A 27927-nucleotide genomic window follows, 5' to 3' on the forward strand; every position below is an offset into this window, starting at 1 on the left:
GTGAATGTACAATTTTCGCGTTTTTTGTGAGTGTTAAGAAATAAACCTTGAGATCAGAGCAGCACCATGCATGTCCCTAAATGAACCACTAGATGGGGGTAAAATATCCATTATTTTCGTACTGTATTAGGCGTTCAAACAGCAATCTGGAAGTGGTGAGCATGTTTAATTTTATGAAGAAGCAGGTAAAAGTAACAATAAACTTTTATATATGTATAACTTATATCAGGTATATATAACCCAAAATCGATTCATTTATAACCCGATTAGCAAGTGGAATCAAAATTCAAAAAGTTGCAAAAGGCAGAATAATAACGTGTATTACAAGTTACTTTTGATATAGAGACAAAAAATAAGCCTTTAAGTACAAATAGACTATACAATAATCTGTCTTAAACTTAAACAAAGGTATTGCACAAAGCTGCTCATTTAGATTACCATCACATCTGTTTGTCCCACGTGCATCCAAAAATACGTAGGTAAGAGTGTTTGCAGAATGTATATCAGTATTTAATAGTTCAGATTAAAATAACATTATCCCAAAGTTTCTGTCAGATGTGGATGACGAGGGGACGTGCACGAGACGCCCCCTCCTCCATCTCCTTCTGTCCCGCCTGTCTTTGATCCCAGGTTTTGGTAAAGGGCAGCAGCTCCCTCCTACAACGTGACACCACGTCTGCATCAGCTCGCGCTCTTCTTCCCTTTACGAACTTCAGAATAGTTTTCCCCCCTCGCGGAGTGTCGTTGTACAGCCTCATATGCCACTGCACGTAAAAACGCAACCTGCCCGCTGTGTTGAATGTACAATGTGGAGGATCTGCAGCGTCCTTTGCGCGTGGGGTTTGTTGCTGATAACCAGTGTCTGCGCTCAGCCAGAAAGGAGGTGAGTTACCCCGTTTCTGAAGTCAGATTATAGGGCTACATCTAACCGGGCTTTTACACAACGTTATGGACGATGCAGATAGATATTGGCGCAGGCTCACTTCAGATCAGAACGCTTCCAGTTTCTGAGTAGATATCTCATTGATAACAGTGCAGGTGGTCTTTGAAGCGTCCAGTTGTTGAAATGAGCGCTTTATTAAATGTGTAGCCCACAGTTGTTTTTTACATCAGGCCACAATGTTTATTCCTCAGGCAGACCTTTACATGTGGAGGAAACATCACAGGAGATTCGGGAGTTATCGGGAGCCAAGGATATCCGGGAGTGTACCCTCCAAACACTAAATGTGTGTGGAGAATTGCAGTAAGTGGGCGTTTACGCAAGCATCTAAACTGCATTACAATGGGCAGCCAGAACCACCCGTACGAACAAATTCGTTCTTATATCGGACGTACGGACATATTTGTTCCTTAACTGCTCGTAAGAGTAATTTAAGTAAACTTGTCTCTTTCACCAGTTTGCTCGTATGTAGAATTTTAGGTACGTGGATATGTAGATATGTGGAACACACCTGTCGTACAAGTCATGTATTGTTCACCATGGGGAATAAAACTATGGAATTATGAAGGATATTTTAATTAAAAAATATAAACTGAACAGTTTATAAATATATAAACTGCAGTCTACAGGTCAATGTAGCAGTATTTGACTTTTCGATCTAATTCGCGTCAATATAATCTGATCTGCTGAGGCCTGACGCGCTAAGATGGTGCACAAGGCAACGCTGCACACTGACTTAACATACAGTGACACATTAACGTTGAAATAAAATGAATACACGTGTTTCTAGGTCGTGATATCTACAGCGATGTTGTCGCTGCTGAGAGCTGGAACGCGCGCGAGCGCAGCACACCCGCCCATGACGCGTTCCGTCGTTCCACTGGCGCGACTGTTTTAGCCCCGCGCCCACTCGCTTCAGACGGACGTTTGTTTGTCTAACCACATCTTTATTTCTGTACATGGGCTTCATGCACGAAAATGAGCAGCTTCGGTTTCCCATATTTTGGCTTGAGCAGCTATTCATTGCACTACTGCCTTTAGGCTTTTGGTTATTAATCTGAAAGTAGGGAAGTTTTATGTTTTTTAAGGCAACACTGCATATTATTGCTGACAAGTAGAGGAGAGCACGTGGCATTTTTGAACTGTCAAATATCTTAATTGACATTTGTCGTCAAAATCAAATTTTCTCTCGATATACAACAACTTTAAGACGAGAATATGAAAATATTCTTACTTGAGGCCAATTAATTTTCCGCTTTGTCAAACTGTCATACTAAACATACAGGAAACATCATGTCACTAAATGATCGATGAAATTTCGCAACGACGTTTAATGACAGTGGTCTCTGTTTCTCAGCACTGTTTCCTACTCCTCCATGACATTTGGCTCTTAGCCAAAGAGAAGCACTTTTTCCAGACACTGCAGTGCAGTTTAGAACATGTTACCAACCTGCAGTGGTTCTGGCTGATCAGCAGTTCCACATTAAAATACATTAAAGTTTGGATCTGACGCTTCCCCCCATTCCATTTCAAATCTAATTCAACAAGTGTCAGAACATGTCTCGCTAAACAAGATAATCACAGTCTATCTCATTTTCGGCCATTCCTAATAAATGTACTTGCATTCCTGTAGATAGACTGAGATATGACTCTTACAGGTGCCCGAGGGCAAAGTGGTGGTCCTCAACTTCCGGTTCCTCGACCTGGAGAGCGACAACCTGTGCCGCTATGATTACGTGGACGTGTATAACGGCCACGTCCACGGGCAACGCCTGGGCCGCTTCTGCGGGACGTTCCGGCCCGGTGCCCTCGTGTCTACGGGCAACAAGATGCTTCTTCAGATGGTGTCTGACGCCAACACCGCTGGTAGTGGCTTCCTGGCTGTCTTCTCAGCCGCTCACCCTCATGAGCGCGGTGAGTGTAGACAAAGAGATAGCAGCTATATACAGTAACTTATTTAGTGATTTAATATGGATTGTTATGACACAGTAAAGCATTGTAAGAGTATAGTATATACAAGTACCTGTATATCCTACAGGTTGCTTGTATCTCCTGAGGCTGCATTGCTGACCTGTAGCCTACCTCTGATGAATATGTTACTCTGGATTAAGAGCATCTGGTAAATGTCAGAAATGTTAATATAAAAAAGATTAGTACAAAATGTTAGTTATTTTCTGTCATGAAGACAAAGAGTTTGAATCCCTTTCTGGTCAGAGTTTAGGTGAACGGCTTATGGTTCCTCTGCAACTGAGAATTGTAAGACATTTCAGATGAGCTGTCTTTTCTGCTTATTAAATCTTTTGAGACGTTATGGGATTCCCAAAGGGCAGTGAAAGACGTTTTTGTCTTTGCTTGCTAAACATGACTGGGCTCTCTGGGGACTCTTTGCCTGCTGTGGATTTCACAGTATGACGTGGAATTTCTCATGGATAATTTTCTGGGCCGATGTTGCAGAGTCCAGCCAGAGCCGGAGAGTCACTCTGGCTCATTAAGAGTGACGAAGCGTCTGCCAGGCCACCATGGGGTTTTAATGCCCCCCCCCCCCCCCCCCCCCCCCCCCCCACACACACACTCTGTCTGCTGTCTCCTCCCTTGATGGTTCACATGTACGCTGCGGTCTGTACCATGTGAGGGACGTGGACGAACCATAGCAACAACATCATACACCTTGTAAAGGAGTCCAGTCCTCCTATTACCTCCACACTTCACATCATCCTGCAGTCTATTTTTAGTATTTACATTTTTGATACCAGCCATTCGTTGGTGTATTATTGTTTATTATCACCAAGCTTATCTGGTAGAGCAGGTGGAGGTGGATGTCTGCTAGGTCATAGGTTCTCTTCCTGGAGAGCACATATGCTGTCAAACTAATCAATATGTAAGTTGCCCTGGATAAGAAAGTCAATGCTCTTTGTTATATTTTTTATTCAACATTCAGCAGCTGCAAAGCACTTAATTTTGTTGACAAGTGCCAGTTTTCCTACGGTACTTTTCTTGTTTTTTCTTCTTTTTTTGTGGTGCCTTGCTAGTTCTTTGGCACCCTTGATATGCAGTACCCAAGGCCTGTGGGTCCGGCCCGTCCCTCACAGGCCCAGCTTCATGCCTACAGGCTCTCTGCCGCTCAGCTGGGTTTCCTTTGAACACTGTTCCCTGAGCTTACGGCGAGGCCATGTGGTCCTGTAAATGAGCGTGGAAGCCTGGTCCCCATAGGGCGAGGATCTGGAGACGAAGGCGTCTTCAAAGCCCTGGCGGCTTCTCTAGTGCGTGTGGTTTGGGGCTCTGCCCCTCTCTGATGTTTAATCACATCTTTTGCATGTGGTGTCCTTTTCCACAGCATATCACAGGGACCCACCACACAGATGTTTACATGTCCTAAAATCATTTATTGTCTCCCGGTGCAAGGGAGGTGCTTATTAGAGCCTTTAAATGGTAGTCCCACAAACAGCAGACCTTGTAATTAGTAGGCAATGATCTCATACTTAATCCTGTCATAGTGGTTGTGGCTACATGACTTGGTTTTGGTAATGCCGGTGTGATAGGACAGTTTCTTGATTTGCTATGGTCTCTGCAGGGGAACAGTATTGTGGAGGTAGACTGATCAAGCCGTCAGGAACTTTTAAGACCCCTAACTGGCCAGAGAAGGACTACCCAGCAGGAGTCACCTGCTCCTGGCACATACTGGCACCCAAGAACCAGGTGACACTTACCTTTGTTCACACAACTTATTGTTTGTGATGGAATGTGAAATTCACAGTTGTTTGTATATGTAATTTATGAATGGTCCTTTATTTAGGGTTTGTTGACATTATCATGTGTGGTTTTGTTTTGTTTTTTGCCATTGTTATAGATTATAGAGGTGAAATTTGAGAAGTTTGATGTTGAGAGAGACAACTATTGCCGCTATGATTACGTGGCTATTTTTAATGGTGGAGAAATCAACGATGCCAGGAGAATTGGGAAATACTGTGGAGACAGCCCACCTGCGTAAGGACACAGCCAATCAATCCTGCCAGACAAAGACATTGTTAAATCCACAGTAAATTCCATTCAGAACTTCAGCAGTGTGTGTGTGTGTGTGTGTGTGTGTGTGTGTGTGTGTGTGTGTGTGTGTGTGTGTGTGTGTGTGTGTGTGTGTTTGTGTTTGTGTGTGTGATTGTGTTCCAGGCCAGTGTTCTCTGAGGGGAATCAGCTTTTCATCCAGTTTCTTTCGGACCTCAGTCTGACAGCAGATGGTTTCATCGGTCACTACAGATTCAGGCCAAGGAAGTTGCCTACCACAACCTTGCCCCCAACTACAACCACACATCCCACAACCACCAGGCCTATACGTAAGTGCCATGCTTGCCTCAGGCTTATTAGAGTTGGGTTGGGCTCGTCTCAGGCTTATTAGAGTTGGGTTGGGTTTGTCTCAGGCTTATCTGATAAGCATCTGATAAATGTGGCATGGGGCAGAGATTCACACACTGACACACACTAACTGAATAACTTGAACTGCATTGTTTGGAAGTGGACTGAATGGCTTGTCAGGCACCTTTACTTGACATGTCACTTATAGCAGAGTCAATAGCTTTGCACATCTGCTGCATACACACAGACACACACACACACCCCATATGTTTGGCCCATTTCAAGTGAATTTACTGCTCAATGTGTGTGTGGTGAGTTCTGGAACTGAACTCAACATGTGCAGTTCTCTCAGGCCATGAGAGAGCATGAGAGTCCACGAGAGAGCCTGATAGATCAGATAGAAAGAGAGAGACAGAGAGAGAAAGACTGAGAGAAGCAGAGAGGCAGAGAGAGAGAGAGAGATCAGAGAGATAGACACATACAGAGAGATGAGAGAGAGACACACACAGAGAGGGGAGATATGTGAAAGAGATACAGAGAGAGATCAAAGATGATGGAAGAGAAGTATTGTATCTCTGACATCTACCTCTACCTGGATGGTATGTACTAAATATTCAATGAAATGTCCCTTAGAAATTTTTGTTGAATCTGAATCCATGTTGAATCCATGTTAGTCTAAAATGAGAGAGCCTCTCCTCACCAGCCTAAAGGCTGATATAGGGTTAGTGTTAGTGTTAACTGATATAGGGTTAGTGTTAGGGTTCGCCAATATAGGGTTAGAGTTAGCTGATATATAATATCAGCTGTGTATAATGTTGATATGTGGATGGCTGTATGTGAGATACATTTGGGGCCCAATCAGTAAGCATGTAGTGTGTAGTAGAATTTTTTTAACACTATCTCAGCTAACACTAACACTAACCCTATATCAGCTAACACTAACACTAACCCTATATCAGCTAACACTAACACTAACTCTATATCAGCTAACACTAACACTAACTCTTGGCTTTGCAGCTTTGAAGTATTCTGCAGCACTGTGTCAACAGAAGTGCAAGCGGAAAGGAACCCCAGAGAGCCATTACTGTTCCAGCAACTTCGGTAAGTGCACACAAACACACACACACACACACACACACACACACACACACACACACAAACATACATACATATACATACCGACACACACACACACACAAAAACACACAAAAACACACACAAACACACACACACACACACACACACACACACACACACAAACATACATACATATACATACCGGCACACACACACACACACACACACACACACACACACACACACACAAACATACATACATATACATACCGGCACACACAAAAACACACACACACACACACACACACACACACACACACACACACACACACACACACACTCGCGTACACACACATGCACGCCCCCATTCAGTGAGGTATGATATTCAACGTGGAGCGTCTGGGTAGTCATGGTGTGGAAAAACACAGAGAATGTTTCCCAGAGTCACAGCTCCTGAAACAAGTGTGCGTTTTCATGCCCCTCTCGTTCGCCACACTATCTCAGCGGTTTGTCTCACCATGTCTGAAAAGCGTCGTTCAGAGACTCTGCAGCTCTGAACAGTGGATTGGTGTGTGGACACACTCCTCTGAGTGCCACGCTGCTGTAGTTGACCATGGGCAAACTGTGTGGAAACAGAAGAGTTGATTCAGCACACCACCACCGCCTCGGTCAGAAATGTTCGTATCCACAGCGATGTTTACAAAGCCCTGCAGACATTTCATTATGATTTCTTGCTGAGTTTACATGGATTTGCATATTTAAAAACAGGTGTGGTGGGGCGAACCCAGGGACCAGTCCTGCTCAGACATAAATCACAGTGGCGGAAAGTTACACTTGTGACACGGCATGACTCATTTAACATCACACTGTTAAATGAGTCAGCATTTCACACAGAGCACATCAAGGACGGTCTCGGGCCATTTGGATTAAAATAGTCAAATATTTTAAAGTTAGTACTGTATTATTATAGTATTAGGATGCATGAGGATATGTATCAGATTACACTGCACTACTGTCAGTCGCTCTGGCCAAGACGTCTCTCAAATGCTGTAAACAAAAGTGGAAACCAACATCGGAAATAGTTTGTTTTCTCTCAGTGCTTTAAAATGATTTGCTTAAGCGATTTTGCATAACCTGCTAGTCGGATGTTTATTTGGGGACAAATGTGAAGTTTATCAGCATTCAGGAAAGCACTGCATGACCCGTTCTTCATCTCTTAGTCATCACAGGAACGGTCATCAGCGCCGTGACCCGTGGTGGGAGCATGTATGCCACCGTCTCCATCGTCAGCGTCTACAAAGAGGGCAGCCTCGCCATCCAGCAGGCAGGCAAAACAATGAGCACCAAGATTGTCATCCTGTGCAAGAAATGTCCGTCAGTCAGACGAGGTGAGTGTGCAGGACAGCGCCCCCTGTCTCCAAGGTTGTGTTTCATCCGATTATGACCATCGTTATTAGGACAGAATTAGAACAGCTCTCTGCTTCTGCTAAAAACATAAAATCTCTGAGGTAGCTTCAGTTACATACACAGATGTTAGGTGAAATTGACCTGGTGGTCGGGCTAGTCACCCTTTAAATTCAAAACTCACAGTTAATGCGTAATGTTGAACGAATAGACACAGGTTTTTGCCTTGACATACAACATGAAACCATTGTGATTCAAGTACACAGAGCTACAAGCTACAGCAGGTTCCTCACTGCTGTGTGACAAATGACTTTTGAGTATGTCTCAACCACTAGAATGCTAAAAGTGCAAGGTAAACGGCATAATGCACTGTGAAAACACCATTTAATTATTATCAAAACAAACTAGTTTTAGCGTGGTTATGGTGAGTACGGTTATTGTGCCGAGCATTCGACCCCATATGTTTATACCCTTGCATATAAACTCATGGAGTGGGAGTGAACTGGGGAACTGATGAACGTCCCTCCTGAATGTCTCTGCCGATCCGTCACTGCATTCAGGCTCTTTCTGTGTGGTGTTGTTAGGCTTGAACTACATCTTCATGGGCCAGACGGACGAGGAGGGCCGCGGGACCATCGGCCCACACCACTTCGTCATGCCCTTCAAGGCAAAGAACCAGAGACTGTTCAACACGCTAAAGAGCAAGAGGTGCTAAGTCCCGCCCAGGTGCTAAGCCCCGCCCTTCGCACCTCACGGCCTCCTGAAACACGCGACCTTTCACTTTGCTTCATGGGCTTGTGACCTGGAAGCGCCAGTGCAGGAGGCCATTTTTGGTTTTTCTTTTCCACAGCCAAAGTAATCTGATGAGCAGCAGGGGGCCAGCCGCCCAGAGCTCTGTTCATTGGTCATTTACAAGCAGTTGGAATGGGGCCACAGCTAATCAAAACCAAGCAGAGTGAAAGGTCTGGAATTTCTAAATGTTTTTATGCGCTCTATCCAACCTGCCCCCACACATGACGTGTGGTTTTATAAAAAACACTCTGAGTATCTCCACTCCTGCCACTGAGCAGAGAAAAAGCACTAAAGGAACTGTTGGAGTTTCTTCTGTCTCCACCCCTTGAACTCTCTCTCAAGGCTGTTTGGGAGGAATAACCAGCAGGTAAATGTGTGCCAGAGAAAGTGGTGGATGAGAGAAAATGTCTTCTTTAGATTTTAACTTTTTAAAGATAAGGTTGGACAGTCCTGTCTCAGGCTTCCACATCTGTGTCAAGCAAAGATTGCAGGCCCAGAAATCTGCTAGCCCTCCCCTGGGGTGTCTGCTCCTGTGTGCTGGGGAGGGACCGCAGGACTAAAGCCTGGGGAGTTGGGGGGGCTGTTCTGGCACTGCAAATAATATTACATGGAAATGTAGCCAAGAGGCTAAGGTGGATTACATAATGGACAGATGTCATAAAATGCAGAGAACAGTCAAGAATCTGGTATTTCATTTTTAAATGATGCACGGTTTATGAGACTGTCTTTGATTTACATTTTTCGAGATTGATGTAAAACATTGAAGATGACACAGGTGCAGTAACATAGCTTTGTCATTCTGCCTTTATTTTATTGTACTGGACCGAATTCTCAGTCTGAACACAGTGAAACACCAGGTTTGTTCAAGAGGCTATTTAAATGCTTAAATATTAAGTTCAAATGTTTGTAATAAAATAATCTATGCTTAAACAAATGTTTTTTATATAAAACAGATTCCTGATAGTGAATGTTAATTTATAAATAATTGTTCTGAGAGAGACAATTAAATTCATCATCTATACTTCTTTTGTATACACACACACACACACACACACACACACACACAAAATATATATATATATATATATATATATATATATATTTTGTGTGTGTGTGTGTGTGTGTGTGTGTGTATATATACACACATATATATATATATATATATATATATATATATATATATATATATATATATATATATATATATATATATATATATATATATATATATTGCACATTTAAAATAAGCACAAATCTGTAGCTATCAGAATTGCCTGCTAACTGTTAAATGTTAAAATGCAAAATAAGTAAAAGAGTCAGTCTGGTTGTGTGGTAGACAGAGACACCCCCCCCCCCCCATTAGGTAAATGGCACTCTTTGGGGTGACTCTAAAGGGAACAGGCAAATGTGGACGAAGACAGAAGCTTGAACGGTACAGTAGCTGTGGAATTTATATGCTGTATTGTTATTTCTACATGGTGTCAAATACTAGAAAGTTTAATATCTAACAATGTTTACCTTTCATTACCATATAAGTAATATGTTTATCTTAATGTCATTTCTGTTACTCCTGCCTAAAATCTTCAATAGACCCTTCAATAGACCCTTATTTAGCAGAAATAATAATAATGCATAAGAAATAATGGCAGAGAGGTTCCAGGAGGTTTGACATTTCATGATCGGAGGAGTGCATTAGTCTGCTTATGTACTCGGCCTCATTTCAAGTATTTCACTTGTGTCTGACAGCCATTAGCTGTTAGTCATACCACCGCATAAGGAGACTCGACTGTCTGGACAGCTCTGGGTTTTTCCATATAGTTCTTGTAATGCATCAGTTATTTAGTTTTTCAGATATTTCATGAAAAGCCAGGCAAAAAACACATTTTCTTCAGAAATTTTTATTGGATTCTTTAGTCAAATAGAACAACACTTTTAGAAAACAGGTGGGATGAAGAATATTACATAAGTTCTGAATAAGGAGGCTTTGGTGTATAGAATAAATATACTACAGTAGAATTCCAGAAGAATCCCAGGACTTCATTGCCTCCTTGCATCTTTCAAAGCGAGAGAAGAAGAAGAAGAAACAATTCCAGGCATGCTAGGTCGATTTCCGCAGTGGGACGTCGCTTAGCTTCTGGGGTAGAACATGGCATATTTGGAGGTGCGAAAGCCGAGAAGGTCCCGCATTTCGTTGCGGAACTTGGAGAGGTCTTGCCGTAGGTCGTTGAGGTTCTCCACCGTGGCCTGGTCCATGCTCTGCATCTTCTGACGCGTGGACGTCAGGTAGCGGTGCACCAGGCAGCACATAATCTTCTGGTAGTTCTCATCTCTCTTCTGCTTCAGGTTCCTCCACTCCTGCAAAAACCACAGCCCCATCATCAGAGGAATCTCTACTAGTGGAACGCAAAATATTGACATCTGTATAAAAGCATCTGCCAAACGCAGAAAATAGGAAACACTAGTGAGAGAGTTAGCATGCGCACTAGTGAGAGAGCTTTCATAAGCTGTACGCTAACCAGTATGAACAGGACTGCTATAAGGTAGATTGCATTGTCCTGGGCTGTGTGTGACCAACCTTCAGGCTGTTCTGCCTCTTGACTTTGCCTGTTGATGTGTGTGAACAAATCCATTTGCTCAGGCTAGTCACCAGGTAACAAAGTGTCTTTGGCGAGGGTAGGATGTTGAACGGAGGGGGCAGGGTGCACTTATCATCGAAGTAGCTGAGCCAGAGCTTGGCCCGGGCAAATTTCCACTCCTTGTCTTCATGGTTCTGGGGGCAATCGCAGATAAGTGTTAAGAAACCAACAAACAAGCAGCGTTGTACACGATCTTGAAGCAAGTGGCCGACACTCTTTGAGTCTTTCAGAAATGTGTTGCTCAAAAAAGCTTGACTAAGATTAAAAAGTGATCTAGTTAGCATAACTCATCTGCATAACTATTCCCCTCCATTGGCAGGCAAGTTACCATTTTCGTTTAAGTACTCATTTAAGTCGTTAAAGTAATGGTTCAGTCCAAAATGTGAATTTTGCTAACTATAGCAAACAGTCACCAATTACCATTATGTAAATGACATTATGCTAATCGGTAGCTCCTCACTTACTGCAATCTGCCTAAAGCTCTTATGCAGCATGGCCACCAGGAGCTTGGTGAGAACGATCACCACAACGATGTTGTATGTCCCCACGATGAGGGCCCCCACAAATGAGCGCAGCTCCTCTGTATAGCTGATTCGGGTGACAAACAATGCCACGTGTGCCAGGGAGAAGATGTACCAGAAGAGGGCGTAACATGTCCCCATAAACCTGCAGAAGAAGGACCAAAGTCAAAGGCTTCCTGAATTAAGAGTTACACACATTAAGATGAGAATAACTACGTAGTATTTATCAATTCAGCTGTTTTTCATTTATTCACTGGAATCCAAAATAATGTTCACTGCTTTGATTTGAGCCAGTCTCCTCCTCCACAGAACTCAGAGTGAATTCACCATGCTAGCTTAACTGACTAAAAGCCAGGAGATTTAAGGAGAGCAGGGGCAGGAGGCTGTGGGAGCAGAGGAAGGCAACGGTACGTGTGGAAGGCGTCGTTGCTCTGCTGTTCACAGAAGATCCCTTCACAGTCCTTGCTGTCGTTCCTGCTCCTGAACGGGTCCTTCTTGTCTTTTCCGTAGAGCTGCGTCAGACCGATGGTGAAGGAGAAAAGAACTAGGAGGAATAGACCCAGGAACTTCCCAAACTCCTGCAGCATCTGACCCATCGATATCTACACACACACACACACACACACACACACACACACACACACACACACACACACACACACACACACACACAAATACACATTTTAAACATTTTATTTAATTCAAGGGTTTATTCAGAGGATCACGTGTACCGGTTTCAAACCCACATTAACTCAATGTATGGGTGCTTGTCTACATCACACTACCCAAGAGACACTTCAGAAGCTGTTTACTCTTCAAGACAGCTATTTTAAAGGGTGCTTCTGGAGCGATGCTTTTGAAGAATGTAAACTTTTGAAGTATTCAGAGCAGCTTTTTGTGGGCACGTGTTTATTATGGCTGTGTATCTACTTATTTTGGGAGTGTCTGCATTGCCTGAGCTGAGCAAGTAATAGCAGAAAAGCAAATATGTTGATGTCGGAACTATTTTCCTTCCATCTCTCCTGTGACAGACAACACACTCTACCCCTCCCCCTGCCCCTCCCCCTGCCCCTCCCCCCTGCCCCTCCCCCTGGGCTCCCACTCTCCTCAGGTAAACATCTGTTAATCCAGTGGTGGGGCAGGCGGAGGGAAATATTTATACCTTTTTCTCTCTTACCTCAGGCACTATCAGCAGACTTGAAAATAAACACATGCATTCAATCACTAAACCAGGAATTACTGCCATTTCCCTGCTGCTCAGGACAATCTTCCTTGCAACCCACTCAACATACCCAGGAAGGACAATCTTACTCAGAATCTGGATTAGCCTGCAAGGAGTTTGGGTGGGGGTTACACATCTATGTGCTGAATCATTTTCCTATCCTGCTGAAAGCTCCAGTCCTGTAAGCATCGCAGCGTGATTCATCATCAGCGGGTGATTCCAGGCAGCCGTCTGCTGGACATGACGTGGCCGCCGCAACGTAAGGGCCAGACGGCTGCACTGGAACACACAGGGGTCATGACCTCACACTCTCCATGAGGCATGCTGATGTAATCGGCTACACAAACACCCCGTTCCTCCCCCTCAATAGCGAAGCAGCCAGCATGAAGGCTCACCCGCCTATAGCGAAAAAGCCGATTGTGTGTGTGTGTGTGTGTGGTATGTGTGTGTATGGTATGTGCCAAGTACTTCAACACCTACACAGCTTACTCTGAAGTGGCCCAGAATTTCCTGGTGAGTAACCTTATCCAGAGACTAAGCAGACAGTCCTGAGAGGCCTCAGGGGTGGAGAGGATCGTGGAGTGGGAGACTGTTCCATTAGCAGCTGTCTGCTAAGCTGCTGAGTCAGTATCCAGCAATGTTGGTTAATAAACAGGATACAGTGGATTACAGTAGTCATATGATGCCACATCTAGCAGTGTATAAATCATTAAGAAAATGTGTGTGTGTGATTCCTTCCATATTTCTGAGTACTTTTCCATGCACCTATGCAATGCAGTGATGTCAGTGTGTGAGCGTGCATGTGTGTGGGAGGACAGAAAGCAGGGAAAGGCACACACACACACACACACACACACACACACACTCATGTCAAGGAGATGTAACCCTGCAGTGCTGCTCTACCATAGTTCAGAATCCAACAACAGGGATGAGGTTGAAACCAGTCTGCAAACAGGCATGAGAGTGGATGACCTCATAACTCATAACTGTGAGTGCTCTAGCACTTTGTGTAATAGCTTTGCCACAGTTGTAGAGGGACTCAACTATGAAGGGGGGGGGCAGGTTTTGAAGCCTGAAGGTTTGTCAGCCTGCACAGTGAGAGATTTTCTACAACAAATCCACATAAAGTAGAACAGCACTCACAGCTTAAGTGGCATGAGAAGCAAATGAACAGACAGAGAACTGGAGGAGGAAACGCTCAGAGGAATACAGCAGTGGGAGGAGCATAAATACAACAGGGGGAGGAGCACAAATCAAAGGGGAGGAGCACAAACACAACAGGGGGAGGAGCACAAATACAACTCTGGAGGAGCACAAATACAACTGGGGAGGAGCACAAATACAACGGGGGAGAGCAGGAATACAACAGGACGAGGAGGAATACAACAGGAGGAGGAGGACTACAGTGGAGGGGATGCGACACAGGGGAGGGTAGGAGAACAAATAAAATGAGGAGCATTGATTTGTGCAGACAGACAGAGCACTCTGTGAAATCCAGTTGGCTACTGACCGAGCCGTTGGGAATTATGTAATCAAAGTAGGAGTGAAAGAAGGAGGCTTTTCCTCTGGCCTGTTATTCTGGATGAAGAGATTCATTGATGGACTGTGATAATTAGGTTTATGGAGGGGCCATTGATCGACAAGCAATAATACTGGCTAAATCTGCTGGACACGTCTGACATCTCTTTCCCCTTATGGGGCAGCTCTGCTAAAGCACTAGATAAATCATATACATCATGTCTGCTGGGTGCCTGAGTACAAAATAATGTGATGTAGGAAAGGCTGCACACGTTTGTCAATATGCACTGCAACAGGATAACCAACATTGCCTGTCTGAGACAGGATTGCATGTAAGAGGTACAAGTCTGAGGGGTGGATATATATCAGAGCCGTGCAGGGGGGGAGCTGCACTCGGCTACACACCAGAGCAGAAATGGAGCAGTTCCAGATGTCTGGAGGAAAAATGCCAGACTGCTCAGGAGGATCCATGCTGACTCTGATCGTGAAAGGACTGAGTGGCGTTGGTGATAACCTGCACGTAGAGACACGTTTGCTCACGTGCACAGGTATCGGGCGTACCTGCATGCAGAGGCCTATGCTCCTGGGCACACATGCACAGATGCTGGGTTTGCCTGCGCGTGAACGTATGCACATTTGCTGGGATTATCTGCACACGCAGACGTGTGCTCACGTGAACGTACGCGCAGGTGTTGGGTTTACTTGCACGCACAGACATCTGTGCTCACGTGAACATATGCACAGGTGCTGGGGTTACATGCATGCACAGACACATCTGTGCTCATGTGAACATATGCACAGTTGCTGGGGTTTTCTGTACACACAGACGTGTGCTCACATGAACGTAAGCACAGGTGCTGGAGTTTTCTGTACACACAGACGTATGCTCACGTGAACGTATGCACAGGTGCTGGGGTTTTCTGTACACACAGACGTGTGCTCACGTGAACGTATGCACAGGTGCTGGGGTTTTCTGTACACACAGACGTGTGCTCACGTGAACGTATGCACAGGTGCTGGGGTTTTCTGTACACACAGACGTGTGCTCACGTGAACGTATGCACAGGTGCTGGGGTTTTCTGTACATACAGACGTGTGCTCATGTGAACGTATGCACAGGTGCTGGGGTTTTCTGTACACACAGACGTATGCTCACGTGAACGTACGCACAGGTGCTGGGGTTTTCTGTACACACAGACGTGTGCTCACGTGAACGTATGCACGGGTGCTGGGGTTTTCTGTACACACAGACGTGTGCTCACGTGAACGTATGCACAGGTGCTGGGGTTTTCTGTACACACAGACGTGTGCTCACGTGAACGTATGCACAGGTGCTGGGGTTTTCTGTACACACAGACGTGTGCTCATGTGAACGTATGCACAGGTGCTGGGGTTTTCTGTACACACAGACGTATGCTCACGTGAACGTACGCACAGGTGCTGGGGTTTTCTGTACACACAGACGTGTGCTCACGTGAACGTATGCACGGGTGCTGGGGTTTTCTGTACACACAGACGTGTGCTCACGTGAACGTATGCACAGGTGCTGGGGTTTTCTGTACATACAGACGTGTGCTCACGTGAACGTATGCACAGGCGCTGGGGTTTTCTGTACACACAGACGTGTGCTCACGTGAACGTATGCACAGGTGCTGGCGTTACCTGTAAAGGCCCGAGGACTGAGCTGGTGGTGTACATGAAGAAGAGGCGCAGGTAGCTCAGCACGTTGGCGAATGCGAACAGCCCCTCCGCTACCAGGATGGGGTGCGACGCGTCCCAGTCTTTACGCTCCTTCTCCTTCCCGTTACCAAACTGAAACAACACACACAGCTGACAGGCTCTTATGCTGTATGTACAACGGTCACCTTTGAACTGGATTTAAAATGCAAAAAACAACCAAGCACAAGAAAAAAAAGAATATAAGGGACTCAAATAAGGGACTCAAATAAGAGACTCAAATAAGGACTCAAATAAGGGACTCAAACAGGGCCCAAAGCCCCAAACGGATGTGGCACATAAGCACAACTGTGAACATGCTGGTGACCCCCAGGATCTTTTGAACCCCAGACTCTTGCTGTGCAGTCAGTCAACAGCGAAACAGTAGCTGCCACTGCGTTCTGCGTATAGGAGAGGGGCCACGTGGTCGACTCTAGAGTAGAGAAGTAGCCACAATTTTGTTTAGAAGACAGACGTTTCAGACCCAGGTCACTTATCAGATTGACGACCGCCCAGCAGGAGATGAAGAGGCAGAAGAAGTGTCAGCCCTGCACTGACACACTGATACTTTCACTCATGTCTGTTTGTTTACCACTCTAACATGTTTGTTTACCACTCTAACATTTGATGATGCAATATTAATGCACCCTAATAGGACAAAAGAATGATGTGATATTAACTTCAGTCATTCCCACAAACCACACTGGACCTCGCCTTATGTAATTCCACCAGAAACAATATTACATTTAGATGATGGATTTCCCGATAGATAGATCTTAGATGGATAGATCTTAGATGGTGAAAACATCTACAGAAATCCTGAAGCCAGAACACTCCCAGGTTGCCATCTTAGTCTTAGAATGCACTTCTCACTGAGTGGCGATTGTACAGTCACCTAGATCAGGAGTTCCATCATCACACTCGCAGATGACACCACTGTTGGGCAACTGACCAGTGACAGGGATAAGTCTGCAGACAGAGGTCCAGGCAAGACCTGGTGAAGTGAGTTTTTTACAGTATAAGACAGTTTATGTTGCCTTTACTAATTACAAAGAAAGGAATAAAACAATAGATTTGAAAATAAAAGACAAAGATGTAATGATAGCATTATGATATCAAGTAAAAGAAAGAAGAGCTAAGAACAGAACAGTGCAGTACTGTCCCCAATAGGAAAAGCATAGAGCCTTGACTAAACCCGAGATCACACAGATCTCTATTCAGTCTTTGTAGTCAAGTGAAATAGCATATTACTCAGGTGATTCCATCAAGCACAGCATGAGTCTGACAGAGTCTTCACTTTAGAGTTTGTATTCAGTCATTTGAAAGCCATACTTTCAAGTCATTTGTTTTTTTTTTTTACTGAAAGTGGAAGTTGAGAACTAGACGTCCTGTAGCTCTGGTACTTTAAGTAGCAAGTAAGCAGCCTGCTTGGATGAGTGGTGGTATGTTTGGGCTGGAAACCAGTACCACACATCTGCTTTGAATAGCTTTAATTTATATTGTTGAGGTGGCAGAATGCTAACTTAGCAGTTGCTTTGACTGAAAGAACTAAGATCAGATTCCCTGAGAACATCTAGGTAAAAACTAGTGATGCTTTAACATATTCATCATATATTATTTCGCTCTTGTGTATTAAACTATATTAGAGCTCAGAATGAATTGGCATTAGGGCTTATGGAAAGTTCATGCTCTGATTGTGCGTGCGTGTGTGTGTGTGTGTGTGTGTGTGTGTGTGTGTGTGTGTGTGTGTGTGTGTGTGTGTGTGTGTGTGTGTGTGTGTGTGTGTGTGTTTGTGTGTGAGGGCCTCTGTTCCAGCTTCTGCAAGAGAGGACACGTTGGTACAGTCTGCCCCTCTTCTGTACACACACCACACCAGCACAGGGATAGCACAAGAACAGACGGTCCCTGGAGGAAGCAGTGACCTCCTGTTTGTAACTGGGAGGTAATGGAGATGAGGTATGGAACGTCTCCTTTAGTGACCGATTGGTTAACTCGTCTTCGTCTCCGATCAGCTGAGCACTGCTGTAGTTCTCAGGCTACACTTATTGTATCACTGTGTTTTAGGTATGTTCACTATTAACTGTCTCCCTGCTTCTTACATTTCTTACATTACAATTCTGTATGTTTCTAAACGATTCTAATTCTCTGTAATCTCTTGTGGCTAACACTGACCCTAGTGGCAAGAAATTATGTAGATTGAAAATGAATTCTGTATTTAATTGATTTGTGATTTTACTGTGGCAGTGTCTATTTTCAAGCAAATAGGGGGATAGATGATAGATCAAGAACAATACATTTCAGGAAGGGTTTATTGAAAACTGACAAACGGAACCTAATCAATGCATAATATTCTCAAATGTTTTTTATTTGTATTTTTAACTGGACATGTTGATGGCGAAAGCTTGTAAGTGCCAGATATGTATTATTAGGGGTGCGATTGACAGATTGATTGGTTGATTGATTGCATTTTACTGGTCCCTACTGTCTTTCTTGTATTTTTTGCTAGTGTTTTTAGGTTAAAGTTTAAGCTGTAGTGTCGAACCTTGCTGTGCGCCACCACCTTGAGTGCGAAGGTTGCCAAGTAGAGAGAATTCATCACAAAGCTCAGCTGGTTCCTGGACTCCTCCAGAAAGTCTTCCAAGCCCTCATACCACAGACGTTTCACATCTGACCACACCATCCCTGCAGGGAGACAGAGAGGGTGTGCTCCATCAGCGTGCATACACACCGACACACACATACACACACACAAACTCACACACACACACACACACACACACACACACACACACACACACACACACACACACACACACACACACACACACACACACACACACACATGCACACATACTTACATGTTCACATGCATACATGGGAGTGCACACACACACACACACACACACACACACACACACACACACATTTACATACACACGTGCACACATACATATACATACACTGGCATGCACACACACATGCATACATACATGCACGTGTGCACACCCCTCTCAAAATCTGATATGCAAACAAAGAATTCCTGGCATAGTGCAGGAAAGTACTTCACTGGAAAAACCCACAGGGGCTGGGGTGAGTGTGGGGGAGGGTGGAGTGAGTGTGGAGGATGGTGGAGTGAGTGTAGGGAGGGTGGAGTGAGTGTGGGGAGGGTGGAGAGAGGGTGAGGTGAGTGTAGGGAGGGTGGAGTGAGTGTGGGGAGGGTGGAGTGAGTGTGGGGAGGGTGGAGTGAGTGTGGAAGAGGGTGGAGAGAGGGTGAGGTGAGTGTAGGGAGGGTGGAGTGATAGTGTAGAGGAGGGTGGAGTGAGTGTGGAGGATGGTGGAGTGAGTGTGGAAGAGGGTGGAGTGAGTGTGGGGAGGGTGGAGAGAGGGTGAGGTGAGTGGGGAGGGTGGAGTGAGTGTAGGGAGGGTGGAGAGAGGGTGAGGTGAGAGGGGAGGGTGGAGTGAGTGTGGAGGAGGGTGGAGTGAGTGTGGAGTGAGGGTGGAGTGAGAGTGTGGAGGAGGGTGGAGTGAGTGTGGGGAGGGTGGAGAGAGTGTGGTGAGGGTGGAGAGAGTGTGGAGGAGGGTGGAGTGAGTGTGGATGAGGGTGGAGAGAGTGTGGGGAGGGAGAGTAAGTGTGGGGAGGGTGGAGTAAGTGTGGAGAGGGTGGAGAGAGTGTGGGTGAGGGTGGAGTAAGTGTGGGGAGGGTGGAGTAAGTGTGGGTGAGGGTGGAGTAAGTGTGGGGAGGGTGGAGTAAGTGTGGGGAGGGTGGAGAGAGTGTGGGGAGGGTGGAGAGAGTGTGGGGAGGGTGGAGTAAGTGTGGGTGAGGGTGGAGTAAGTGTGGGGAGGGTGGAGTAAGTGTGGGGAGGGTGGAGTAAGTGTGGGTGAGGGTGGAGAGAGTGTGGGGAGGGTGGAGAGAGTGTGGGGAGGGTGGAGTGAGTGTGGGGAGGGTGGAGTAAGTGTGGGTGAGGGTGGAGTAAGTGTGGGGAGGGTGGAGTAAGTGTGGGGAGGGTGGAGAGAGTGTGGGGAGGGTGGAGTAAGTGTGGGTGAGGGTGGAGTAAGTGTGGGTGAGGGTGGAGTAAGTGTGGGTGAGGGTGGAGTAAGTGTGGAGTGAGGGTGGAGTGAGGGTGGAGTAAGTGTGGGTGATAGCCTCACTCAACCATTAGTCATGCATGACTCGGATAATTTACATCTGGAACGTCTGAGATTTCAGATTCATTATCTCCCTGTGCTAATAAATCCTCCTGTAACAGTTTCACATTTAATGCAGGAAAAAGTAAAAAATGCACATTTCAAATGCATTGCCAGTTTATTGGTCTATTTTTTAGGACAGTGTCTAATTAAACAATATTCACAGTTCTCTTTTAACAGTCACAGTTGTGCGAACTGCCTTTATTCAGCATGTACAAACATTTCACATCCCATTATTTCCATAATGGGCTGTCAGCTTGACCTCCGTGTGACCTTTTTAGAGACAAACGAAAAGTCAGAACTAGAACTGCCTGAAATGTTAAAATATTATATAAGGTGTAGCACCAAAAGTCACAAGCTGTCCTCTGTGTACTGCAGTGGCAGTTTTTGAGTGGGGCTGATAATAGCATCTAGTGAAGTGTGTGTGTGTGTGTGTGTGTGTGTGTGTGTGTGTATGACTTTAGCATGGGCCTGGGTCAGCCAGGAAGAAGCAGGATAGTGAAATTTACTGCATTTTTTTTCTTTTTCTTCTGTTTTACTGCTATGTGCGATCTCTTTCTCTCTCTCTCTCTCTCTCTCTCTCTCACACACACACACACACACACACACACACACACACACACACACACACACACACACACACACACACACTTTCCAGAATGTGTTTTAAGTGATTCATAGATGGAGGCGGGCAAAGGATTGAACAACAAGCCATGAGAACTCAGAACATGACGGTGTGAGGTTCACACGTCTGGGCTTCCATACACAGAGGACATCCATGCACAGTTCACAGGGAGGAGATCTTGTCAACCACGCTGAAACCCTCTGATGTATCAGCACAGTGTTGGATCGATCGTTATTGTTTTAGTTAAAACAACACTTTACACTTCACTACACTTGTAAAATCCACAAACATTACACTTCATCTGCGAGGCGGTGTGATTCCTCAACAATACAAAACATGTAGGAGGGCTACACATCAAAAATAATATTTTGTGTTTGACCAGTGTTTTCAAATTCCACATTGTACATCTTATTCATTCCATGCTTATTTCTTATATTTTAACATATAATGATTATGATGCATGTCTGTACTTGTAACTGGGGGTGTACACAGGAGTGTAGCTAATTTATTTACTCCAAAATAACAGCTTTAGTACACAAAACCAAATGATATGGTCTAAAAACCTAATTTCCTCCATCTGGTGGCTTCTTTTCAGTTCATTTCTTTAGAGATGAATGTTTGTAGCTAAACTGACCTTTTAGGTAGATCAAATATTTTTTACACTGAATTTGAATGTTTTTTCTATTTATGTATGTTTTTTAAGTGACAGGGCAATTCAGTTTTACTTTAATTCTAACTACTATATTACTATTATAATAAGTTTACTGGTGAATATATAAATAAATATATTTTTATATGATACTGCCTGTGACGGGCGGGGGTGAGCAACAAAAAGGAAGCGATCACGCCAAGTCTCAGGGAAAAAGGATGGTTTAATAGAAAGTGTGCAAACCTAAAACACGTGCACTATCTCCAAATTAAGGATATAATGACCAGCGGTCAACTGGTACAAAGACAAGACATATATAGGCAAACAAACGACCCTCAGGTGAGACGGATCACGGGCTCCGCCCACCTGAGGGACGCACATGACGTCACCAGACAACAACAACAACAGCCGCTGTGGATGGAGGCGGCCGGTAGGGGGCCGCCTCACCGTGACACTGCCACACCTCAGTCTGCACTTAGCCAGGAATCCACCAATCACACATCCACTTCCTCGTTCCCAATCACCCTCTCATTCCTCAACCAATCACAAATCACATCCACTCCCCAATTCCCAATCACCCTCACATTCCAGCACCTGTCCCTCATTTGCTTTTCTACCTCATTTCTGGTGCCCGTCTTCGGGGCATTTGAGTCGAGCTCTCTGCTCGTCTGTCTGACGACACGGCTGTCGTCACGTTCATGACAGTGAACGTTGCTCCTCACATTCATGACAGTAACACTGGGATGAGTTTCAGAACATCATCAGCGCAAAGATCATGGTGAATGCTAAACCACATGATTGCAGACAGTCTGGAGCATAGTTTGAAGATATGCCTATAACACACCTGTGAAATCTGCCACTGAGCAGCAACTGAGTAGCAACAGGTGTGTTTAAGTGGCCAAGCTTTGTACGTCCTGGATGGAGGTGGAGTCGGACCCCCACCATCTCCAAAGGTCTGCCCAAGCAAGCACTCACCTATGATCCAGAGGATGAGCAGATAGTCGATCATCTCTAGCGGGGGACCCGGCATGTTCTGCTTGCCGTTGCTGTAGACCCATGAGTAGAGGGTGAGCAGGAGCAGGAAGCTGAAGTAGGAGGCGCTGTGGATGATGAACTTCACGAAGGGTGTGTGGATGAGCTGTCCCACGCGTGAGCGCGGGCCCAGCAGGTAGAAGACGGACAGCAGCGGCCACAGCAGGGCCACGCTCAGCACCGTCGCCATCTTCGGTGCTGTAGGCTTGCGCCGGTAGCTCGCCAACTCGCCGAACCACACTGTGTTCAAGAACTGTTGGCAGTTGGACTGCGCCACAAACTGGAAGACCCAAAATGGGAGGTGGAAATGAATCATTTAAGTGAGTCATTTAATATCAAGACACACTAAATATAATAGCTGTATAAGACACTTATTTAGCACATAAGATACAGATTCATCAGTATGCGGGACTATCATGCCTGTATGAAGAATTATGTTAAACAAATGTAACATATCAAACATGGTCGTTATAGCATTACAGGAAAGGAAAGTAACAGTATGACATGGAGATGTAGTTACATCATGACATGTAGAGGTAGTTACAGTATGACATGGAGAGGTAGTTACATCATGACATGGAGAGGTAGTTACAGCATGACATGTAGAGGTAGTTACAGCATGACATGGAGAGGTAGTTACATCATGACATGGAGAGGTAGTTACAGCGTGGTAGTTGCAGCATAACAATGGATGGTTATAACAGCCTGACAGGGAGATGTTGTTACAGCACGAGCAAAACCACACCCTGGTCTCTCCACATCTACTGGCCTGTGAGCATGGCCGTTCTCGTCTGCTTCCTCCTTACCTCTTTCTGGTTGTACTTGATGGCCAGTTTGAGGCGGCTGAGGTTCATGCGTTCCTCCAGCAGACCTCTCTTGTCCACGTGGTCCTCGCTGGATGTGTGGTTCAGAATGACCTCCAGCTCCCGGGAGTTGCGAGCTTGGGCCAGCAGGTCCTTGGCAAACATCTTGCACTGTTTGGCCAGCTCTTCGTAATCATTCCTGGTACCAGACAGAAGATTAAAAAATCCCATCATGTCCAGGACACGTCGTTAACCATCTGCTTGATGGGCTTGGAAAGTGAATCAATACGTTTGAAATATGTTTTAGGTAATGTAAAAATCTAACTAATGTAAAACTCTTGAGCTTTTGGGGGCAAAACTGAGTATAATGCTATAACAAACAGTTTCACCAAGTATAACTGTATAATGAAGTATAAAGTTTTGGAAAACATTGCTTCCCTGGGCCAAACATCTGTAATCTGTCCTGAGTGACTGGACAAAGAGCTGTAATCACCAAGCAATTCCATGCTTCACAACAGCTCCACACTTCACAACAGCTCCACGCTTCACAACAGCTCCACGCTTCACATCAGCTCCACGCTTCACAACAGCTCCACGCTTCACAACAGCTCCACGCTTCAAAACACATCTAGAATGGTGTGTTATGCTCCTTTACTTTATCTCTCATTTTTGATGCAGTTTAAATCCAGAATCACCCAGAATCAGCATTTGCACTGAACCAGGGCAAAAACAGGCCTTCAGTTCTACAACTGAAATTCAATTTATTCTTCCAACTGTTACTGTTTTTGTGTCTTTTCCTGTCTTTGTCTGTTTTCCTGTCTGTCTCTTTTCCTGTCTCTGTCTCTTGTCCTGTCTCTGTCTGCTTCTTCGTACCTGAATTCTACCTCGACCAGGCTGAGCTCCTTGAGATCAGCACTAAGCTCAAATGCTCTGAGTATGGGGTCTTCCTCCGTCAGCATAATGAGGGACGGGCTGGCCAGGCAACGGTAGATGTCCAATCGAAACCTGCAGGAGAGCAGACATGGGGTGGGGGTGCAGACATGGGGGGTGTGGGGGTGGGGTGGACACAGACCAACATCCTGAATGAGTAATCATCCTACAGCGGAAGTACGTGATGAATAAGTGATACATGCCAGCTGCAGCCCTTATTAGTGACTTCACCTCCAGAAATAGATCAGAAAATATCTACATATCTACAGGTATCTTGCAGCTTTTTAAGAAATTAAGTCAGGAGAGCTTGCTGTCTGCCTAGCTATGTTTATACATCCTCAGTGAAATATACCAGGACCTGGATTCTGTCAATGCTAGTATCACATCTGAAATTAACCTGTCCACATCAGCTCGGTGAGTAACATGGTACGTGGAACATGGTATATAGCCAACAGACTGGCTACGAATGTCATATAAGCATAGCCAGCCGCGTCTGCCGCGTGATAGGAGGAGCTCCTCCCAGGGGGCGGGGCTTCCAACCTGGAGTGGCGTAGACTGTCCTTCTTGTTCTTGGCGTTGCAGAGCGTGCACTCGCAGCCGACGGCGTGGGGCCGCGGCAGGGAGATGTCCTGCTTCAAGAGCATGGTGAGGATCTCGTAGTTGTTCCGGTGTGCAGCCAGGATCACAGGGGCCACGTCCATGGTTGTGGAATATTCTGGATTTTGGATGCGCTGCATCAGTTTCTGAAGAAAGAGGGGAAAAAAATGGATCCATGCTGAGTGTGTGAATGCATTATGGTCAGGAAGGCATCTAATTCAGTCTCAGTCATCATAATGCGCAGTGTGCATACAAGTGTTATGTAAGGAGCAACCCACTTAACAAGACGTTACTTGGCCATGTAGGACCAAAACACCAGCGTTTATAAGTGTGACTTAAAACAACACATTTGTACTTTTACCTCAGTGCATCATTTTCATAATTTTTTTTTATTATATATTTTTGGCAAACATATAGCCAGGCTCAGGAAGATGACTAGAAATAATGACAACAAAAAGCATAACAAAAAATGAAAAAACGTTTCAAGCTTTTATCAACATTATTGTTTGCTTATTTATTTACCGCGATAGATGGTTTGGAGGATCTTCTGGGCCGGTGATTGAGAAGAATGTCAACAGCTCCCACCACCTCTGAGTCAATGGCCACCAAAAGTGCATCTGTTGTCTGTACACACACACACACACACACCGATACATACACGGACAAATTTATAGAAAAAAACCATGTTCACCGAAGCTTGTGTGTGTGTGAGAGAGAGAGAGTCAGTCACACACCTGACAGCCATGCTCCAGGAATAGTGTGTGTGTGTGTGTGTGTGTGTGTGTGTGTGTGTGTGTGAGAGAGAGAGAGTCAGTCACACACCTGACAGCCGTGCTCCAGGAGTAGTGTCAGAATGTCCAGGTTCTCATTCTCAATAGCGATGGTCACTGCATCTCTGCCCAGCACGTCCACACAGTTTATGTTCAGCTCTCCATGGTGCTTCTCTTCCAGAAGCTTCTTCACCATGTAGTAATCACCTTAACACACACACACACACACACACACACACACACACACACCATCACTGTATCCCTCTACTCTGGCCACCGCTGTCTCCTTATGTAAATCTAAGAACAATGTCACAGCAAAGAGCCTGTCCAGAACCGTCGTCTTCCTAGAGCTGTGTTTCGATGACTTTATATGGTAAGGGAGACACATCTATTGCAAGCCTGCACAATGTAGCATGAGGTCAGTAGACATCACCATTGCAGGGTTGTCTTAGTCCCACAGAGTGCAGATGGGCCTCAGATTTGTGGGCGACAATTTGCAATTTTCAACCACTGAAAATTGAGCTTTACAACACATCTGAAAAAGACCTGCTGCTTTTCAAACATTTCCTCGGTCTACAGTGGCCATGAAGATGACCTTGCATGAGATTTTTCACAGGACTTTTAAAGGACTTTGAGATGGACTATTTATCATGATTGTAAAATGCATGCATTGAACTTTGAGCAAATATCCAAAACTTACAAGAAATTATTCACTTGACTTTACACTAACCCAATTAGCGAAGAATAGAACAAAACGCTACAGGCAGATTGAAATCTGTCAACATGCCTTTGCAGTTTCCATCAGTAATTTTTGGACAGATATTGTTCCTGCATAACATGACTTTTACTTTGCCTTACCAAGTGACAAACCAAAATTATCAAATGAATGAAAATCTCATAGTCACAAAAAAAAACTAGTTGTGTGGCACGATTGCCTAACCCACAACAGGCCTAATCCAAAACAAAAAGGAGAAATTTAACAGATTATCTTCCATAACACGGGTTTTTAACTTACCCTTCTCACAAGCCAGTAAGAAGAGCTTCTCGTCAAGTGTCGTTTCCTCTTTTACCTCCCTAACGTCTTTTAACGCTAGATATTTGTCCGGCGAGGACGCGTCCGTGCCCTGGTAAAGAGCAGCCATTACGACAGAGAGCGAATACGGTAAAACGCTGATGTGCATCCCACTATTGCAGACGCTGCCTTCTTACACATGAAACCCCGTTAATGCGAACGCACAGCAAAAACCCCGTTAGTGGGAACGGAGAGCAGGAACCCCGTTAGTGCGAAAACAGAGCAAAAATTCCTGTCGATACTCTGTGGATGACATAAACGACGACGACTCTGAACGAGCCTAATTAGAACTTATATGTGGTCAGAGAGGCTCTCTCATCAGGATTTAAAATGATGGTTATTTCACGATCGAGTTAAAAAAATTGTCATCCAACGGGTACAACATAATAACAAAAATCATCGTCGTGCGACTGTTTTCAGAAGACAACAGTTAGGCGATTTTCACTGGCGCATCACTGTAAACGCTGCTAAGAGCTCACGGGTCCTGGTCCTGATGCTGTTGATGTTCTGATCTGCGCATGTGCACATGGACCATCTGGGTACACAGGTCATAAGGACAACAAATATGTTACATAATGTTGGTCGCTCGTCGTTTCCAATTAATAGAAGATTATCACAACCTTCTCGAATTCATTTCACAAATACACACTTGACGTTTTCCATGCAATATCAAAATGTATACAACAACGTATCTGATAAACGTGTTAAAATGAATTAATTGAATAAATCAGATTGTAATCTCATTGTTTTATTTATACATAATAAATAATATTTTAATTTACATTAATATTTATAAACGATAAATAATTATACATTCACAAAATTAATTTAGCTAAAATAATCTTTTTACTGGTGAAGAAAGGAGAATTTTAAATAAAATCTAATAATAGCATCATCTCGTTGCCCTGATGTGCATCCCATAGATGGTATGAAGATCACCCACAGAATGTGTGAAGACCACCCATAGATAGTGTGAAGACCACCCATAGATGGTGTAAGGAGGAAGCCATAACAGGAAAATGGATGGAGCTGTGTCCTCATTGAGACGACACCAGGGGACACAAAGATTGTTATAGATAAAGAGATTTTTA

At 44.7% G+C, this 27927-nt stretch overlaps 2 protein-coding genes across 4 annotated transcripts; one reads left to right on the plus strand and one right to left on the minus strand.

Annotated features, from left to right (window-relative positions):
• The first annotated feature begins 630 nt into the window (after window positions 1-630).
• pcolce2b (procollagen C-endopeptidase enhancer 2b) lies at window positions 631-12750 on the plus strand. 2 transcript variants are annotated; one of them, XM_076971024.1, is made up of 10 exons: window positions 631-883; window positions 1135-1243; window positions 2599-2854; window positions 4512-4636; window positions 4788-4924; window positions 5105-5268; window positions 6305-6388; window positions 7585-7752; window positions 8353-8494; window positions 12228-12750. In XM_076971024.1, exons 1-9 carry the CDS (start codon window positions 759-761, stop codon window positions 8481-8483), a joined length of 1299 nt encoding a protein of 432 aa, XP_076827139.1. In that variant the 5' UTR covers window positions 631-758; the 3' UTR covers window positions 8484-8494; window positions 12228-12750. The 2 variants fall into 2 exon arrangements, with proteins under 2 accessions (XP_076827139.1, XP_076827138.1); XM_076971023.1 differs by lacking the exon at window positions 12228-12750 and having other exon boundaries at window positions 8353-9514.
• Window positions 10449-27338, minus strand: trpc1 (transient receptor potential cation channel, subfamily C, member 1). Of its 2 annotated transcripts, XM_076971005.1 has the most exons (13): window positions 26780-27338; window positions 25817-25971; window positions 25517-25618; window positions 24938-25140; window positions 24341-24472; window positions 23471-23666; window positions 22608-22944; window positions 18716-18855; window positions 16120-16269; window positions 12129-12319; window positions 11661-11862; window positions 11136-11330; window positions 10449-10915 (listed from the first exon to the last, which is right to left on the minus strand). In XM_076971005.1, the coding sequence occupies exons 1-13, from the start codon at window positions 26943-26945 to the stop codon at window positions 10688-10690; spliced, it is 2397 nt and encodes a 798-aa protein (XP_076827120.1). In that variant the 5' UTR covers window positions 26946-27338; the 3' UTR covers window positions 10449-10687. The 2 variants fall into 2 exon arrangements, with proteins under 2 accessions (XP_076827120.1, XP_076827121.1); XM_076971006.1 differs by lacking the exons at window positions 18716-18855; window positions 23471-23666; window positions 24341-24472; ... (2 more) ...; window positions 25817-25971; window positions 26780-27338 and having other exon boundaries at window positions 22608-22743.
• Window positions 27339-27927: the final 589 nt, after the last annotated feature.

This window comes from Brachyhypopomus gauderio, chromosome 13 (genome assembly GCF_052324685.1).
Source record: "Brachyhypopomus gauderio isolate BG-103 chromosome 13, BGAUD_0.2, whole genome shotgun sequence".
NCBI lineage: Eukaryota > Metazoa > Chordata > Actinopteri > Gymnotiformes > Hypopomidae > Brachyhypopomus > Brachyhypopomus gauderio.